Source organism: Syzygium oleosum, unplaced genomic scaffold, assembly GCF_021117445.2.
Source record: "Syzygium oleosum isolate NSW1041296 unplaced genomic scaffold, Sole_v2.1 Sole_v2.04, whole genome shotgun sequence".
Taxonomy (NCBI): Eukaryota; Viridiplantae; Streptophyta; class Magnoliopsida; order Myrtales; family Myrtaceae; genus Syzygium; species Syzygium oleosum.
Window position 1 is genome coordinate 5172646 of NW_026607488.1, and position 19794 is coordinate 5192439.

Sequence of the window (19794 nt, forward strand, 5' to 3'; positions counted from 1 at the left end):
ATGGGTAAGGAAATACCCATGTGGTTTCCTGCACTTCAAATCGCGTACCTACTCTTTTGGGCCACATTGTGAAATTGGACTAAGATTTGAATAAGCTTTTTCTCAACTACAAAATGAGTGATCAAAAGCCCAACCAACCGAGCAGCCTTGCTATAACGCCAGTGCTCGTGCAGATATCTACTGTGAAAAGTGACATTAAAAAAACTTTGCATTCCTTCACCTAATTCGCACTACACAATTTTGGAATGCATTCATTCTTCGTTCAGAATTTAAACTCGCTGCGCTACTTAAAAGTTCGACATGTCGCTGTTCTTTAATTAAATTCATATCTACTAGACCCACCTCTCCAAAATTTATTAATTTCTTTTTACACCTTTGGTGATTTCTTTTTTTTTTTTTTTCCAGAAGAAAGTGAATATTTGCATCATTTTTTTCAATAAGGAAAAATCGGTCCTAGGGAATAAGTAAACGCATATGGTCACATGTCATTTTCAAGAAAATGTCTGTGTAGAGCAAGAAAATGGTTTTCCAAAATGTGTCAATTCTTCATACACAGCTCCAGTTTGATACGTTGATGTCTACAACACAACCAAATTTGCTTAAAGACATTGAAGAAATGCTTTTTTTTTCTTTAGTTTGAAAAAGGGGGAAACTAAAAGTTTCCACTCACGACCCATGGAAAGCTACACCAATGTGTGTAGAACAATTGGCTCGTAGGCAACCCCCCATATTCCTTCCAATTAAAGAAATTGATTGCAACATGTCAAGAAATGGGTTTATCGAGCAAAAATTGATGTTTTCAATTAAGGAAAATTGTCTGAAATGTCTTAAACCTATTATACTTTTGCCAATTCAGTCCTAAATCTTTTAATTGTGTCAATTGAATCATAAACATTTTCACATTTTACCAATTAAATCCATCCAGCCAATATTGGCCGGAAATCGCTTACGCGGATACCGGACATCCTACTTGTTATTAATTTTATTGTTATTTTTCAGGTTCTTTTAACACTCGCCTGAATTTGGGCGAGGGCCCAACGCCTGACGCCCTCGCCTGCCACAAGCGAGGGCCTCCGCACCCTCTCCCAAACTAGGCGAGGGCATCGCAGCCCATGCCCAAACCTCGCTTGGGGCCTCGCCGGCCCACTATTGGGGAAAAAAAAGAAACGAAACAAAATAAAAGAAGAAAATAAAATAAAAAACAAAAAAACTCATAAAAAAATTGTTCATGTCAGTGCCGGCCGTGCCACGTAGGACAGCCGGCATCCACGTAAGCAATTTCCGGCCTAACTTAATCGGATGGACTGTATTCGTCATATTGTTCATGTACAATTAAGTGTTATTTGGATGCAATTTTGTATCGGCGGTTACGACAGGGACTACCATAGTGAAGACGAAGAGGAAGGTGGATACGTACTCGACGACGCCCGAGGGCCTTAATGCAATCGAGCTGAGTGACCTCTCGACTGCTACCTAACACAATTTTCGCCATAACCACGAACCCAAAGAAAAACCCTTTCTTGTTAATTACTATGCTTAGAAAAGATAAAAGAAACCCTCTCTCTACTTTCTCCTTATCGTTTCTCATCCTTCATTTTCTTCTGCCTCCTATCTTATGCTGCTTTTTATCTAATTATTCATTAGTCCCGACTTGGTACGTCTATGATGGATTTTGAATTTCACTAAAAGCCCATGGCACTGTACTTAGAAACGTTATCTGCTAACAAATATTGATTGACCATCTGTGTTAAAAACAATTGTGGACGTTAAGGTGACATTTTTCTTATCTGAACCGAAGTCTTCTTTCGGCCAAATGAATAGCTCATTGCAAATAGATCTTACGACACGACACATCGTCTTTCATTCAGCAGCATAGCAACATGGGATTTTACACAAACTGAGTTGGACTACCAGAGTATTTTTCAAAGCCCACCATACATAAGTCCCTATTACAAACATCACTCAGGATTAGAAAGCCTCTTCCGCAGTCGGAAGAATGGCGTGAGATCTGCAGATGAAGAAGTTCTCGTAAACCAACCCCGCGAGGCTGCCGCCGACGAGGGGTCCGACCCAGTAGACCCAATGGTCTGTCCAGTCCCAGCTCGCCAGGGCAGGCCCGAAGGAGCGGGCCGGGTTCATCGAGGCCCCCGAGAAGGCTCCACCGGCCAAGATGTTGGCCCCGACGACGAGCCCGGTGAGGATCGGGCCTTGGGCCCCGTGTGAGCTCTTCCGGGGGTCCACGATGGTGGCGTAGACGGTGAACAGCAGGGAAAACGTCAGGACAATCTCCCATATTATTCCCTGGAGGTAGGTCATTCCACTTGCAAGTGTATGTACTGGTGTAGCCTGCACAAATTGAGAAAAAAATAGTCATAAAGTTCTGTAAAAAAGTGAAGTGAGGACAAGAATAGACAGCTCGGAGACCCATCATTTGATTGACCTTTCTTACTTTTCTCTCACTTTTAGTTTAAGAAAAGAAATAACGCCCATTTCAAAGAAAATGTGCTAGAACGTGAAGCTTCTTCACAAAAGTATCATTAAGAAATCCATTAGATCGTTAAGTTTGTGAGTGTTGCAGGAAAAAACAGATGATCAAACATAATGCTTTTCGCAAATGCGTGAAGCTAGTGCAATGATAGAATCTCAGATTGCTCAAACACGAGTTAAAGATTGATCTAATGTACAAATAATCTTGTCATCCAAAAGCTTTAGCTTTTAATGTACTGCGCAGTACTTAGTTTCTGATCTTTTATGCGGTCATTGTGTATTGATATTTCGTTCGTGCCTGACAAGACTAGGCTGGAGAGCGAATGACTTACTAGTCCCCCAGTGAGATACTGCAGAAGAAAACAAGCTGCTGCGGAGGCAAGCAACTGGTCGATCATATACAGGATCGATCGGAACACGGTGATGTGACCGCCGAAAAGGAGGCCGAGCGTGACGGCAGGGTTGAGGTGGCCGCCGGAGATGTGGCCGGCGGATATCATCACGGCCACCACGAGCGCATGCGCCATGGCCACGCCGAACAGCCCCACAAAAGCATCTGACGCTAGCCTCTCTGATCAAATAGATTCACCAACATTCTCGTTATCAATATGATCTAATCCTAACCTTATGACCAGAAAAAGAAATATATATTCCCAGAATCTAAACTATATGCAAAAATCTTGTTATTAATATCATCAGGATAAGACGTGCTCTTTAATGACTAAGCCGTCACAAACCATCCACTCTTTCATCAAGACAGACCGAGAGTGATTACCAGCGGCCATGGCAGATCCGACTCCGGCGAAGACAAAAAGGAAGGTGGCGACGAACTCTATGACGAGGGCCTTGAGGCAGTCCGGCTGAGTAGCCTCACGGCCGTCTCCTAATGCGATTTTCGCCATTTTCGAGTAATCGAGTTGGAACAAGAGGCCTCCCGATGACATTCAAAGGAGTACTGGCCTTTCCAAGTACGGTGCTCCAATTTATAACGCTCGTGAGTCTCCCCTTTGGTCCGTGCGCCAAGAATTATGACGGCATGCCTGTAATTGCATGTGCGTTATCTCTATAAGGAAATTACGGGAACACCCAGATACCATTGAAGGAAATAATTTCCCCGTAATCTTTCCTAGAGAAATAGACAGAGAAAAATTGTTATTCCAATCTCTCGACGCAAATTGTTTGCCTTTAACGGACTGGAGAGGTGGATAATTGGTACATGAAAACCAGCTCGAAGTGTCAGAAAATTATTCTTTTCGGAACTCGAACAAAAACTTATAAAGAAAATGATTTCGTCAAAGCACTCATTAACCGACTAATTGAGAAAATTTCGCAGGTTTTAATACACCAACTACATCGTGACAATGTAACCACTACTTTGAAAAGTGAATCCATTCCTTATTGAGTATGCTTTTTAAGTGCTCCGGAGACAATTCTAAAGAAAATCATATTGCCCTTTACATCGTCTTTCGAGATACCGATGCATATAAATCCCTACTTATGAAAGTAGCCTAAAGAAAAGTGCAGAAATGACTCTATCCAAATTCAAGGGTGAGGAAGATAATCTACCTACCACTTAATCATTCCAAATTATACATTAAACTTATAATACGCCTCTAGCATTTTCCCTTTAAAATTCCTAACACCAGTTACACCACCAATCCCAATATCCAGACAGGGGCATCTTTGTCACTAACGAGGCGATTCCTGAGACATCAAACCAGACTTTGATTGGTCAGTCGCACATGTAGTAGAAACTAGTTCGGACATCACATCTTGTCTATACTTGATCATCATCTGTCGATATGTTCCTAGTTTACATTGAAGCACCCACCAACGCAAAAGCTGAGATGCAAGTGCTAGTTCTTCAGCAGCTTAAAGAATCGTCTTAATCCACTCATTGGGTTGCTTGACCTTTTTCTTTCTGGGTTAAAGCTTCTTTTTCCCTACTTATCTATGCCATTAAGTGTGTTTGTCAGTGTGGAGTTCGGTGTCGTCTTCTTCATCGTACCTTTTTCACTATGCTTTTGCGTATGTGGCTTTGACATTAAAATAGTGAAAACCCTCAATCAATCAATCAATTTGTCGAATGCTTTATGGAATCAAGACTCAGATTCAACTTCACATATAAAAAGTATTGACCACGATTATACTTTAAGCCAGCTACCTATTTAAGTGAAACAAATGAAAGAGAAATGGAGAATCGCCGATCGAGCATCGGACGTCAAGACAAACCCAATTCTTTGGCTCGGATCGGAAACAGGTTATTCTTGTCATGGCCTAGGAAATTTGTGAGGACTCGCTGATTAAGACAATTACTTCACCAATTCTTTTCAGCTCAATCACTTTGTGTTTTTTTTTATTAGTATTTTCTCTTCTTCTATTCACGTCGAAGCATCCGGATGTACTTCAAGGAGATGTTTGCTTTCATCAAAGCCTCCAACTGATTGAAGAATGTACTGAAGTGGGACCAAAAAATGGATGGCCTCTGGCTTACATTATTGAAAAGAAGTAGGGAGGGGGCAATTGATAAATTTGTCATCTTGTTCATGATGACTCCCCCATTGCCCATAGAGCTATAATTGACGTTGGGGAAAAAGAAATCCATTTTCTCGAGTCAATGGACATACTCGAGAGCTTAGCTGTGCCACACATGCGACTGCACAAGATTCCCTCCATTAATTGAAGAAATTATGTGGGTAGGATACTGATTATGGACCCACGCCGGGTTGGTGCACTTTTACTGCAAACTATTGAATTTTCTTCTTTTTTTTATTTTTGGCCCTTATGAAGATAAGCTGCTGACAGTTGCAACCTTGCAATTTGCTAAAATCACGGGTCGTCGGCACTATAAAAATTGTGATTGATGAGTATCGATTCATGTGAATTTCATACATACCTTATACAGATCTTTCAAGCAAGCGAGTGAATTGTTGATGGATCAGACCTTACCACTTGAATTCTATTGGATCTAAATGCTTGATATAAGCATCAATTATCATGCGTGGATATACAATATGAGGTAACTTTTGAGTCATGAATAATCAAGTCCACTTATCAAATATTGTTCAGCGGTGCTCAAAATGTTGCGATTTAAATAGCTGGGACTATAACCCATTTGACATGCAGCCTATCCAAATGGTGTGGTTTTGGTGAATGGTGATTAACAATGCCACCAAAATGTTCAGGAGTTGCTTCCTCAAAGCACTTGACCAACTGCTTTTGGGACTTTTGCACCACAAAATAGGCCGAGCATCTCTAATCAAATTGGCCTAGCCCATCATGATATTCTGCCCTTATCTCTCGCTCTATGATTGAAACGAGCCCTAGCTAGGCCCATGACTTCCATTAAGCCTGCCTAGTTGTTTAATAAGTTCTAGCAAAAAATCTATAAAAAAAAAAAAGAGAGAGAGAGAAGAAGAAGAGGAGTTCAAACCTAAAAATACTTGGACGCGAAAAGTTTAAATAAACTCATTGTCAATGTCAAAATAACATAAGATCTGACTTTCTTTTTTATGGATTCAGCTTGAATAATGAAATGTTCTTTTTTTTTCAATGGAAATAAGGAAATGCTGTTTATATTAAAATTTAATTAAAGTTAGACACTATCTTCTCTTTAAGTAGACCGACACACAGTTCGGATTGAAGTAGACCTAAATGTTACCCTCAGTTCTTGACTTCGAGTCCAAATTTAAACGTGACTGAATCAAATCAAATCTATGAATATCCAGTATAATTCAACCCAAGTTAAGTGTGAGTACAACACTTCGAATCACCAAACCCTTTTGATCTTTTATAACTATGAGAGGATTTCAAGTAAGGAAATGTGAAAAATTCAGGCAGTCGGCCACTGCTGAAATTTCTTCCCAAGCTATGCCGAAGTCCAAGGCTCATGAGGGTTCATGTTGCTACACAAATAGATACATACGCAGTCGATCATTGCTTTATTATTGAGTATAGGAGATTATATTAGGTTGTCAATCTTGCCACTAGAACATGCTGAAGGAAAGCTGCTTTATAAACTCCACCACGACCACGACCGTGTTGCCCGCAGCAAGGTTGCTGAAAGTGTTGGCCTCGTTCGACTCAGCAGAACCGCCGCCAGCCAAGTCGGAGAGCGCCCTGATGGCGATGAAAGACGTATTCTGTTGGTAGCAAATTAGGGCGACCGACGCGCTTTCCATGTCCACGGGGCTCACGTTAAACTCGCCATAGATGAAGGTTCGATAAGCAGCATTGTCAAGGTAGATGGCGGCACTGATGCCTCTTTCAACAGTGCTTACTGTCGGCGTATAGTTTAAGCATGTGGTCGCATTCACGCAAGCTTCCAATTTCAAGCCCTAACGAGTCATAAATATGTAAAAATATATATATGTGTGAATGAAACCCTTCATTGTAAAATGATAATTTACTTTGTCTCTTTTCACATTTTTATAATGCCACGTGCGTTCTTCGTTGCAAAAATAGAGTATTGACTCATGAAACTCCATACGATTGTAATACTTTCTCTTCCAAATATCGGTTCGAACTATATGAAGCGGAATTATTCAAGTACTAACAAGAAAGATAAATGCTAATCCATTTTTGCTGAAGTCTTTTTAGTAACTTTTCATGTAAATAATGTTTCTCCATCTACTGATCTCATCTAAGTTTCTTTTGGTTGAGTAAAACTCTTCCGATAACTTTAGAGGTCCCGTAACACTTTCTTTTTCCTGAGATTCTCCATACTCTCACTTTATATATCAATTTTAGTAAAGTTTTATCAGCAGATAATAGATATGACACCAAACCCTAAAAAGAAATCGAGTACCTCAAGCTTCTTGGCCACTGCAAAATAGGTGGAATCGACAGGAATCCAGAACTCATGCTGTCTTTCCTCAGGAGTTCCGGTAACTGGAAACACTTCCTCTGGTTGATACCATATGTTGTTCAAGAGATTGTCGTATGAATCGCAACCCGTCACGTTTGTGGTGTAGTTTGCGAACTTCAAGTACCCAATCTTTCTCGTGTAGTCTCCGTTTGATTCCAATGCAAGCTCATCTTCTGGACCCTGCCCATATCTCTGTGTGCACACCATTGTATTGATCTAATCAGTGTGGATGACCGTATGATAACTAACCATTTTTTATTAAGGAACGATGAAATATTTTATCCATCTCCATAAAATGTCAATGCAAAACCCCATTCAACTTAGGAGGAAAAAATTAAAGAATGACGAAACGCATTGACAGTTTCATTCTTATGTACTTTGAGAACGAGTGAGAGTTTCCCCCACAATTTCAAGGCCAAAAAAAGTAAAATTATCTCCTTCGAAATATACATTTGGAAAAATGGCACAAACAATCCATCAACTTTGGCCCAATATGTAATGTGGTCTATGAACTTTTAATTTGTTCAATATGATCCATGAACTTTAACGCAATATGCACTATGATCCTTGAACTTTTAATTTGTTCAATGTCGTCCATGAACTTTTGGTACATGTTCAATTTAGTCCCTGAACTATATGAAAATGTTCAATGAAGTCATTCCATTAATTCAAGTTCAAGAACTACTTGAATATTTTCATATAATTCAGGGACTACATTGAACATGTATCAAAAGTCCAAGGACCGCATTAAGCAAATTAAAGTTCAGGGATCACATTGAACATTAGGCTAAAATTCATGAACTACATTAAACAAATTAAAAGTTTATGAACCATATTGCACATTGGGCCAAAGTTCAGGGACTGTTTGTGTCATTATCCCTATACAATTTTTGACAATTCCTTGTAGTTCGACCCCAAAAAAATAAAACAATTCCTTGTAGACTTCGATAAATCTAAAAATTGGGTTGATAAGTCGAAAACCTGCCAATTCCAAAGACCAGTATGTGCCCAATATTGGGGAATAGCGACGTCTCCGATGTTCAAAGCAGGGTTTGCATTCCCAGCTATTCCATAATGAATTACTCCCTCTACATCGAAGAAGCTCAACAGAAGCTGTGTAGTGATGGCTGCGTTTATCTGCACCAATTCATATGTACTTTCCCTCAATATCGTAACGTACGAGCATGTTAGTCGCATCCAAATTAAGCCTTTGTCAAGCTGTATTTTGAAAATTTTACAAAAAAGTTATAAGAAAATTCAAGAAAAAAAAAAGGTACAGGGATACATACCACGCTCAATCCTGTCATGACCAGTATGACTTTCCTCTCTTCGACTGTCCCGAATCGAAATCTTCTTCCTTGGAGTCCGTCAAGAAATAGAGAGATTTGTTAGGGATTATTTCCTGAACGTTATTAGGGAAGCTAACCATTTTAATGTCCGTGAAAAGGTTTGAACTTTGTATCAAATCGTGTCACTTTATACACTCCATTGTCAATCTACACATCTCTTTGCTCCAATCCTTCGTTGTTACTGCATTTTCAGTGAAATTTCGCAGTCACACATGCCCGAAAAATTTTCGGGCAATGTCTACTTTTTTCCCACAAGTCATTAAGAGTCGGTAATTAACTAATGGTATGCAAAATGCTACAGAAAACTAAAGTATTTAGTGAAACTTTACTTACTAATCTGATATTAGTCAAAGAACTATATCAAAAAATTGATATGCCCAACATTGCTCCATCAAGGCTCATGATCATTGACTGATCCAAACATTCATATAGGTAAACAAAGAATCCATGTCCAAGTCCGACCAGTCCAACCAAGAAAGCTTTTTCCATGTTTTCTTGGAAACTCTGTAAGTCAAGACATAATACAGTTGTTACCTGCGAAATCTATGATTTCAGTAGCATTGTAGCTCGACGAATTAAGAAGCGGATCCATCTCGAAAAGGTTAGGAATCACGATGCCGATGTAAGGGCCGTTCGCGTTAGCTTCTGCTATCGCTTTTAGGGTCGCAGCTGGTAAAGCACCATTCGCATCCCGTGCACTACTCACCATAATTACTGTGACATAAAGAACCAGCCAATGAGCATCCGCCATATGCTTCTCTATATAGACTTCTTGAGTTCTTGGAGGAAGAAAACAGGCGGAGATAATGGATTATAGCTTTGAGGGTCTTGAATGTTTGAGAATTCAGCAACTCGACATGCATGATATGGGAGAAACTATTTTATGTGGATCAGATGATTGTGATATCTGTGTATGTACTGCACGTGGAATGAATGGAGTATTTCTGAACTCATCAACTAGATGAGGGAAAGGAAGATCAGGACGTGGGGACAACTATCGATAGACTTGAGATTCTACTGATGAGGTGATGAACAAAAGTCGTACTGATGCCGATGCCGATGGCTACATAGAACCAACGCAAGAAATATGCGGGAGAATATGCCTTTTGTTATTGCCTTTGGCAGTATTTTTCACAATATTCGCCCGAGATTGTCTAAAAGAAAAGCCCGTAAAATCATCAGCAGCAGCATAAATGGGAACGTTGGGGTTTCACATCGTACTGCTTGCTGTTTGATGAGGCTGAGCTCTTCCTTTTCTTCTCTATTTGTTCTTTCTTGTGAGTTTTGCGTGCCTTTTGAAGTATTTTTGGTGAAATTTTTGCTCAGTTTATCATGCACGTGTTTCATATTTGGTGAAGTAGGGCAGTACAACGAAGGATTCATCAAAAGAAGACAGGCGATCGAGTTCAAATTATGCAGTGTATGATAAACTTTGATCGGAGGTTCTAAAGTACTGCTATTACAAAAATGAACATGCATGAAGTGAGTATAAATCCCAAAAGAGAAGCAACTGTAGTGTGCACTTGTTCCGGAAAAAATAAATGATTTGGAAAATATTTTTTTGAAAACCATCGCTTATGTCGCTTACAAAAATGATTGTCTAAAAAAATATTTAGATATAAATTGCTTTTGATAATTAAAAAAATTCATTAATTAATTATGTCGAGCAATACAAGCAATCATTCATAGAAAAATATTATCGAAATCATTCACGTTTCATGAAACAAACGAAGCCGTAGGATATGTTTTATGACTCTGTTCACTGGCAAACCATATAAAAGGCATACAATGGGAGATCAGAACCTTATGTTGCGCGTGGTAGAAATTGGGAATTAAGAGGCATAAAATATTGTGCAATGACCGATAGTTTCCCTTTTTCTTGACTGGAGGCCGTGCATCCGAAAGGGCGCTACACTATATGGATATAGGCCATAGCCAACTCTAATTAAAAATAGACGTGGGTGACATTCATATTTATAACCCACCAATCAGAAGGCTTCCTCCAACTGGGGATCAAGGAAAACACGACCGCATCGTGAATAGACCCGAAGCTCGACTGTGACTTTGTTTCGGATATTTTCAAGAAAAACAAAATACAATCTAGCGCATGTGTATGGAAGGGAAGGGAAACCCGGATCGTCCTCGAGTGCATATGTTGGTAAAAGCTAAAGTGAACGGAAAATTTTGATCACGCAGCTTCTTTCACCTTTGAACTTTTAATCTCTCCAACTCTTTGCAAAGCTGGCCGCAGTTCTAGGAAGTGGTCAGGGATGGAAAGTGAATAGGATTCCCTGCTTACATCTTTTTAACATTTCAAGAACCACTTCATTTTGTTAGGGCTACAAACTATAAGATCAGTCTGCAAAATAAGTTTGAGATATAGCAAGTGTTTAGATGAACATGTCATATTTGATTGCTCAAAAGGAGGAATCCACATTGTTCACAAATTGATAGTGTAGATTAATTTTGCCATCTCGGTCATTATTCAATGTGTGGATGGAACCTTGTATGCTCGAAAAGCAATCATGAGGAAAGAAACGGGACGGTTGTTACATAGGGATCGCAAAGATGGGAAAGGAAGGAAGGAAGGTCGCTCTTGATTTTCTTTGGGATGTGGATTGATCCCAAGGGAACTCCTACATCAATCACAATTCCCACCTTTGAAGGGTGAGATACCTGAGTGGCAAGAGCGACCATGCATCCGGACGAGAAACCTACGTATCGTGTTTTCCCCTTTATTTTTATTCTAGACCAATAGCCTAGTAACAAGTACTATGAATCAAAACACCTAATGCGGACGTTAACTAATCCTGGAACTACGTTGGGTATAAGCTACACTAAAGGGCGGGGACCTCTGATTTCCTTGGATTCCTTTCAATCTTTGTATTGAAAGGACTCTGGTGGCATCATGTGTCCTGAACAATGAACATTATTGATTCATGTCTCCACCAGGTGAATAGCACGTGGCGTATTCTGCAACAAAAGCTTGAGTCGGGACCATGAGAGGGCTTTAACTGCGAGCTTGGTCCTCATGAAAAGAGAAAGCAGTAAGCACCAAGTTCCACCATGCAAAGATGCCAATCCTCATTATTGTTGTACTGTGTAGACCCACCAAAACTAGCCACGGAACCACTCAAATCTGATCCGTGTGAGGCCCCGTCCTTTCCACAGGATCGATTAATCTCCATATAGAACAAAAGACGAGAGCATAAAAGACTAATTAAGTTACGTCACTCCTGACATTTTTATTATTAATTAAATAACACTTTATAATCATATTACCCTCTTAACACTTTAACACTCCTCCTCAAGCTGGAGCATAAATATCAAGCATGCCTGGCGTGTTACAAATATACTCAACCCTACTACTCCCTAAAGACTTGGTGAAAATATCATCTAACTGTTCACCGGTCCTAACATGATTAGTAGAAAAAATTCCAGCCTGAAGCTTCTCACGGACAAAGTGGCAATCAACTTCGATATGCTTAATACGCTCATGGAATGTTGGATTTGAAGCAATATGAATAGCTACCTCATTATCACACCACAACTCTATTGGCGCAGGATCTTTGAATCCAAGTTCAACTAATAGCTGACTCATCCAGACTCACTTACAAGTAGCTTGAGCCATAGCTCTGTATTCAGATTCTGCACTGGATCTAGCCACAACGCTTTGTTTCTTACTCTTCCAAGATACTAGGTTTTCTCCCACAAATGTGCAGAAACCCAATGTAGACGTCCTATCTATAGGAGACCCGGCCCGATTAGCATCCGAAAATGCTTCCACCTTTTTGTGACCATGATCCTTATAGAAGAAACCGCGACTTGGAGCTTTCTTCAAGTAACTCAAAATGCTAACTACAGCATCCCAATGAGAGGTACGGGGGGAAGACATAAACCGACCCACAACACTCACAGGAAAGGAAATATTAGGTCAAGTGACAATCAGATAATATAATATTCCAACAGGCCTTCGATACTTTTTCGGATCATCTGACAACTCACCGTCCTCTGCCACCAATTTCGAGCTAGCTTCCATTAGTGTATCTAGTGGTTTAGCTCCTAGAATACCTGTCTCAATAAGCAAATTCAAAACACACTTGTGTTGTGAGATATGAATACCTTTCTTCGCCTGTGCCACTTCAATACCCAAAAAATATCTAAGTCGTCCCAATCCTTTGTTTGAAACTGCTTTTGTAAATATAGTTTCAACTCATCAATCCCTGTAGAATCATCTCCAGTTATGACAACATCATCCACATAAACGACAAGAAATATCTGACCAGCTCCGGAAACACGATAAAACATAGAATGATCTCCACTACATCTAACCAGTCCAAACTAGAGCACCACCTCGGTAAACCTCCTAAACCAGGTTTTGGGAGACTACTTCAAACCATATAAAGATTTCTTCAAACGGCAGGCATGACCATACTCCCCCTGAGCAACAAACCCGAGCAGTTGCTCCATATACACCTCTTCATGTAAATCACCATGAAGAAAGGAATTTTTAACATCAAGCTTAGAAAGAGGCCAGCATGCAGAAGTAGCCAAAGAAAGTAACAGGCTAACCGAGGTCATCTTAGCCACTAGAGAGAAAGTATCACCATAATTGACCCCATAAACTTGTGCATAAGCTTAAGCAACCAATCTAGCCTTGAGGCAAGCAAGAGAACCATTGGGATTAACCTTGACAGTAAACACCCATTTACATCCAATTGATGTGTTCCCTGCAGACAAAGGAACAAGATCCCAAGTCTGGTTTTGATCTAGTGCCAATAGTTCCTCCTCCATCGCTATCCTCCAACCTGGAACTAGATAAAGCTTAAGCAACAATTTTAAGAATAGGATGTGTATCAATGATGACCACACTAGCCCAAAAAGAGGCAAACAGACCAGAATAGGAGACAAATTGTGCAATAGGGTGCTGGGTACAACTACGAACTCCTTTGCGATGTGCAATAAGGATATCAAGGTCAGTATGTGATAGGCTTACCTCAAAGTGTTACTAGCTGTGTTACTAGATGAGGGTGGTTAGCCTCTACCAAAACCACAGCCGCCACCGCTACAACCTCAACCATCACCACGATTTCCTTGGGCTGCCAAAGCTGAGCTATCACCATTAGAGAATGCATCCTTAGATGGTTCATGTGAAACCCTCAAGACACAAGTAAACGTTTCAATAAGTGAAGTCACCTTATCTCCCCAAGTATTTGGGAATGGACTGCATCATACTCCGGTCCTAGTCCTCCCAAAAAAACCCATAGGAGCCAATTTCTCTCGTTGCTCCTACATCTTCTTAACATCGGATGTAATGGGTAATAGAGAATTAAGCTCCTTATACATCCATTTAAAATTAGCAAAAAACTTGGCGCCCTTTCTATTATCCCTATTATAATCAAAAGATACTTCATAAATCCTTAAAAGATTATTTTGTCCAAAATAAAGGACATTCAAGTAGTCCCACAACTCCTTCACTGTATCAATATGTGTAATCAAATCTGCAACTTGGGATTCCATGGAGTTCAACATTTGACCAAGATTTCTAGCATCTACAGTCTCCCAATTTCTATCAAAGGCAGAACTGTTACCTGTTAGATGATTCCGTTGCTTTCTCCCAATCAATACTAGCAACACGATATTTCTCCATTGCTGGAAATTGGTGATACCTTCTAACTTCTTCTTTGTCAAACGACTAGAGGATGTAGACACAACTTCAGCCATTACACCTTTATTCTCTACCATAACCCGATGTGTACCAATATGACACAAGAGTTTTCAGTGCAATAATCAGATTCAAATCCCACCGACCAGAATTCAATTCAACAAACTATCGCGATTTTTTTCAAACAGTCCAAATCTCCACGACACTCCAATCAAATTCATCTATTTCATCAAAACATACACCGAAACTGTAGATTACATCTAAACAGAGACCACCTCATCCAACATCAATTTCAAGGTGAACAGGGTCAGCAGCTCCATCAAGCAAGCTGTTGCGTTTTTTTTTAGAATATAGAGAATAGTAAACACACGAACGAACCTAGAGAACCAAGGAGCTCAGATCGGCAATCACACGATGCTCAAAATGTTGCAATTTAAATAGTTGTTACTATAAACCACATTTGACATGCAGCATTTCCAATGGTGTGCTATTGGTGAATGGTGGTTAATAATGCAACCAAAATGTTCATGGTAAAAGCACTTGCCAACTGCTTTTGGGACTTTTGCCCCATAAAATAGGCCGAGCATCTCTAATCAAATTGGCCTAGCCCATCATGATATTCTGACCTTATCTCTCGCTCTATGATTGAAACGAGCCCTAGCTAGGCCCACGACTTCCATTAAGCCTGCCCAGTTGTTTAATAAGTTTTAGCAAAAAATCTATTAAAAAAAAAAGAGAGAGAAGAAGAAGAAGAGTTTGAACCTAATAATACTTGGACGTGAAAAGTTTAAATAAACTCATTGTCAATGTCAAAATAACATAAGATCTGACTTTCTTTCTCATGGATTATGCTTGAATAATGAAATGTTAAATGTTCTTTTTTTCAATAGATATAAGGAGACGTTGTTTCTATTAAGATTTAATTAAAGTTAGACACTATCTTCTCTTTAAGTAGACCGACACATAATTCGTGTTGAAGTAGATCTAAATTTTGCCTCTGGTTCTTGACTTTGAGTACAAGTTCAAACGTGACCGAGTAAAGTCAAATATATGAATATCCAGTGTATAATTCAAGCCAAGTTAAGTGGGAGCAGAGCATTTCGAATCACCAAACCCTCGCAACTGTGATCTTTCATAACTATGAGAGGATTTAAAGTAAAAGAAATGTGAAAATTCAGGCAGTCAGTCACTACGGAAATTTCTTCCCCAGCTATACCAAAAGTCCATAGGCTCGTGAGTGTTCATGTTGCTACACAAATAGGTACAAACGCAATTGGTCATTGCATTATTATTGAGCATAGGAGATTCTATTCGGTGGCCAATCTTGCCACTAGAGAATGCCGGAGGAAATAGGGATGTAAACAGTTCGGTTTGGTTCGGTTTTTCAATTCGGTTCTGACACTCCTAGGAGGAAAGCTGCTTTATAAACTCCACCACGACCGCGACCGCATTGCTCGCAGCGAGGTTGTCGAAAGTGCTAGCCTCGTTCGACTCAGTAGACCCACCGCCGGCCAAGTCGGAGAGCGCCCTGATGGCAATGAAAGACGTATTCTGTTGGAAGCAAATTAGGGCGACCGACGCGCTTTCCATGTCCACGGGGCTCGCGTTAAACTGGCCGTAGATGAAGGTAGATGCCCGCACTGACGCCTCTTTTGACGGTGCTTACCGCCGGCGTGTAGTTCAAGCATGTGGTCGCATTCACGCAAGCTTCCAATTTCAAGCCCTAGTGAGTAATAAATATATTTAAAAAGATATGTGCGAACAAGACCCTTCATTATAAAATGATTAATTTGGATAGACAAGAAAGGTGACCAAACTTTGTCTCTTGTCGCATTTTTATAATGCCATGTCTGTTCTTCGTTGCAAAAATGGAGTATTGACACACGAAACTCCGTATGATCGTAATACTTTCTCTTCTGGATAACGGTTCGAACTATTTGAAGCGGTATTATTCAAGTAATAACAAGAATGATAAAGGCTAATCCATCTCTGCTGAAGTCACTTAGTTACTTTTCATGTAAATGATGTTTTGCCATCTACTGATCTCATCTAAGATCTACTGATCTCATCTAAGTTGTCTCCTGAGATTCGCCATGCTCAATTTATAAAATCAATTTTAGTGAAGTTTTCTTTTCTCAACAGATAACAGAGATGACACGCCAAAACCTTATAAAAAAATCGAGTACCTCAAGCTTCTTGGCCACTGCAAAGTAGGCGGAGTCGACGGGGACCCAGAACTCGTGCTGTCTTTCCTCGGGAGTTCCGGCAACGGGAAACACTTCCTCCGGCTGATACCATACGTTGTTCAGGAGATTGTCGTGCGAATCGTGACCCGTCACGTTCGCGGTGTAGTTCGCGAACCTCACGTGCCCGACCTTTCTCGTGTAGTCCCCGTCCGATTCAAACGCGAGCTCGTCTTCTGGACCCTGCCCATATCTCTGTGCACACAACCATCGTGTCGATCTAATCAGCGTGGATGACCCGTATAATGTACGACCAATTTTTTTATATGGAAACCATGAGATATTGTGTACAGGACTAAGTCAAAATTGTACTAAACTACACTAAGTCGTTCGATGGATGCTAGAATAGAACGGATCGCCATAGAGAACACACTAAAGAATAAGTATTTTTTTTTTTCGTTAGATCCGGCTATCTTGAGATGTCATCGGTCCGATGTACTCCTCTTAATATCTCGCTATTCACTAGCAACATATGATTTGTATGTTCATATACTTTGACGGGATTCGTGCATGTTAAGTGGGGAGAATTACCATAAGTCCTAAACCTATCACACTGCGATCAATTCAGTTTTGAACTTTTTAATTTGACTAATTTAATCCTAAACCTTTTAACGATTTTTCAACGTAATCCTTCCGATTAATTTTGACCGAAAATCACTGACGTGGTGGTCCAATCAAAGTCGGTCGTCTACGTGGCACAGCCGGCGCTGATATGGATATTGTAATTTTTTAAAAATTTCCTGAATTGTTTTCTTTTTCCCCTTTTCTTTTATTTCTTTTTCTTTTTTTATTTCTGTTTCTTTTCCTTTTTGCCTCTGGCTAGTATCGGCGATGGCCGGTAACCGGCCATAGGCGAGGGCCGCACTCACCTAGACCTAGGCAAGAGATGGTCACCGACCATCTCCGAGACAGGCCACGGGCGGAAAGGACAAAAAATGCAAAAAATGTATATGTCAATGCCAGCGGTACCACATAGAGTGGATGGGATCTACGTCGGCGATTTTCGGCCAATTTTGGCTGGACGGGCTACGTTGGAAAATCATCAAAAGATTTAGAACTAAATTGGCCAAATTAAAAAAGTTCAGTACTCAATTGACCACTGTATAATAGGTTTAAACCTTTTTGGACAATTTTCACTTCTACCCGCATTGTATGAAAGCCACCCTATTGCTATTATCTTCTTAGAACATACCCAAGAGCGTGTTAGAGTGTGCTACCTTTCGTGCCTATATCATTATCATCACAAGCGTGCACGGTAGACTTATGTACGTAATAAACTAACCAGTCTCTCTCTAAGTCTCACCATCTCCATAAAATGTCAAACTAATAAAATCCCTTTCAACTTAGGAGGAAAAATAAAGAATGACGAAAACGCATTGGCAGTTTCATTCTTATGTACTTTCAGAACAATTCTATAGTTTCCCCCACAATTTCAAGGCAAAATAAGTCAAATCATCTTCTTCGAAATGTGCATGTTTTAACCATTTTTGTTTAGACATCGATCGAACTAAAAATTTGGGTTGATAAGTCACAAAACCTGCCAATACCAAAGACCAGTATGTGCCCAATATCGGGGGATAGCGACGTCTCCGATGTTCAAAGCAGGGTTTGCATTCCCAGCGATTCCGTAGTGAATGACTCCCTCCACATCGAAGAAGCTCAGCAGAAGCTGTGTAGTGATGGCTGCGTTTATCTGCACCAATTCATGCGTACTTTCCCCTCAATACCGTAACGTACGAGCACGTTAATCGCCACCAAATTAAAGTCGTGGTCGAACGATATTTTGAAAATCTTACAAGGCGGGCACTGAATCATAAGAAAGTTTAGGGAAAAAGGAAAGGAAAGAAAAGGTAAGACGGATACATACAATGCTCAAACCTGTCATGACCAGTATGACTTTCCTCTCCTCGACTGTCCCGAACCGAAATCTTCTCCCTTGGTGTCCGTCAAGAGATGGAGAGATGTTAGGGGTTAAGTGAAAGATTGTTTCCTAATACGTTGTTAGGGAAACCAACATCTTTAAGTCCGTGAAAAAAAGTTAACTAATGGTATGCAAAATGCCGCACAAAATTGAAGTATCTAGTGTGACTTTACTTGCTAATTTGATACTAGTCAAAGAACTTCATCAAAATCTTGATATGTCTAAACATTGATCCATCAAAGCTCATGATCATCGACTGATCCATATATTCATATTGGTAAACGAAGAGTCCGTGTCCAAGTCCGACCAAGAAAGCATTTCCCATGTTTTCTAGGAAAACCTGCAAGTCAAAGACATAGAACAGTTGTTACCTGCGAAATCTATGATTTCAGTAGCGTTGTAGCTCGACGAATTAAGAAGCGGATCCATCTCGAAAAGGTTAGGAATCACGATGCCGATGTAAGGGCCGTTCGCGTTAGCTCCTGCTATCTCTTTCAGGGTCGCGGCTGGCAATGCACCGTTCGCATCCCACGCATTGCTTGCCACGATCACCGCAACATAAAGAACCAGCCAACGCGCAACCGCCATTGGCGTCTCTATACAGACTTCTCGAGTTCTCGGAGGAAGAAAGCAGGCGGAGGATGATGATGATGGGATTAAAAGCTTCGAGGGTCTCTTGAATGTCTGAGAATTCAGCAACTCGACATATAAAGAACATGCCGGGAACTATTTTGGGTGGGGATCAGCTGAGCGTCACATCTGTGTGTATACTGCACGTGGAATGAATGCAGTATCTCCGAACTCGTCGACGTACTGATGCCGATGGCTACGTAGGACCGGCGCAAGAAAATATGCTAGAGCTTTTGGGCAGTATCTCCCTCGATGTTCGTCCCAGATTGTCTAGAAGTAAGCCCCGTAAATCAGCAGCAGCTGCTACGAAATGGGGGATTCTTTCTTCTTTCCTGGTGAGTTTTGCGAGCCTTTTGAAGTGTTTTTCGGGTTTGAAATTGCTGTCGGTTTATCATGCCCGTGCTTCATGCTTGGTGAAGTGGGGGCAGTACACGTGTTTCATTGGGTTTTCAATTTCACGTCGGGCCGCTTGCTGTCGGATGGGTTGGTGAAGTTTTTGTCGGTTTATCGTGCGCGTGTTTCATGCTTGGTGAAGTAGGGCAACACAGCGAAGGATTCATCCAAAGAAGAAAGGATAATAACATAAAGAGCCCCTGAATTTTAACGCAATATGTTATTTCATCCTTTGACTT

At 40.5% G+C, this 19794-nt stretch overlaps 2 protein-coding genes across 5 annotated transcripts; both read right to left on the bottom strand.

Moving 5' to 3' along the window:
• Positions 1-1838: 1838 nt before the first annotated feature.
• Positions 1839-3466, bottom strand: LOC115674395 (aquaporin TIP4-1). The gene is made up of 3 exons (XM_030596779.2): positions 3263-3466; positions 2820-3058; positions 1839-2346 (listed from the first exon to the last, which is right to left on the bottom strand). The coding sequence occupies exons 1-3, from the start codon at positions 3429-3431 to the stop codon at positions 1969-1971; spliced, it is 786 nt and encodes a 261-aa protein (XP_030452639.1). The 5' UTR covers positions 3432-3466; the 3' UTR covers positions 1839-1968.
• A 2784-nt stretch (positions 3467-6250) lies between these two features.
• On the bottom strand, positions 6251-19333 carry LOC115674393 (bark storage protein A-like). 4 transcript variants are annotated; one of them, XM_030596778.2, is made up of 5 exons: positions 18904-19235; positions 8644-8711; positions 8336-8491; positions 7295-7546; positions 6251-6824 (listed from the first exon to the last, which is right to left on the bottom strand). In XM_030596778.2, the coding sequence occupies exons 1-5, from the start codon at positions 19118-19120 to the stop codon at positions 6474-6476; spliced, it is 1044 nt and encodes a 347-aa protein (XP_030452638.1). In that variant the 5' UTR covers positions 19121-19235; the 3' UTR covers positions 6251-6473. The 4 variants fall into 4 exon arrangements, with proteins under 4 accessions (XP_030452638.1, XP_056166552.1, XP_030452637.1 ...); XM_056310577.1 differs by lacking the exon at positions 18904-19235 and adding an exon at positions 9238-9814 and having other exon boundaries at positions 6251-6689; XM_030596777.2 differs by lacking the exon at positions 18904-19235 and adding an exon at positions 9238-9802.
• Positions 19334-19794: the final 461 nt, after the last annotated feature.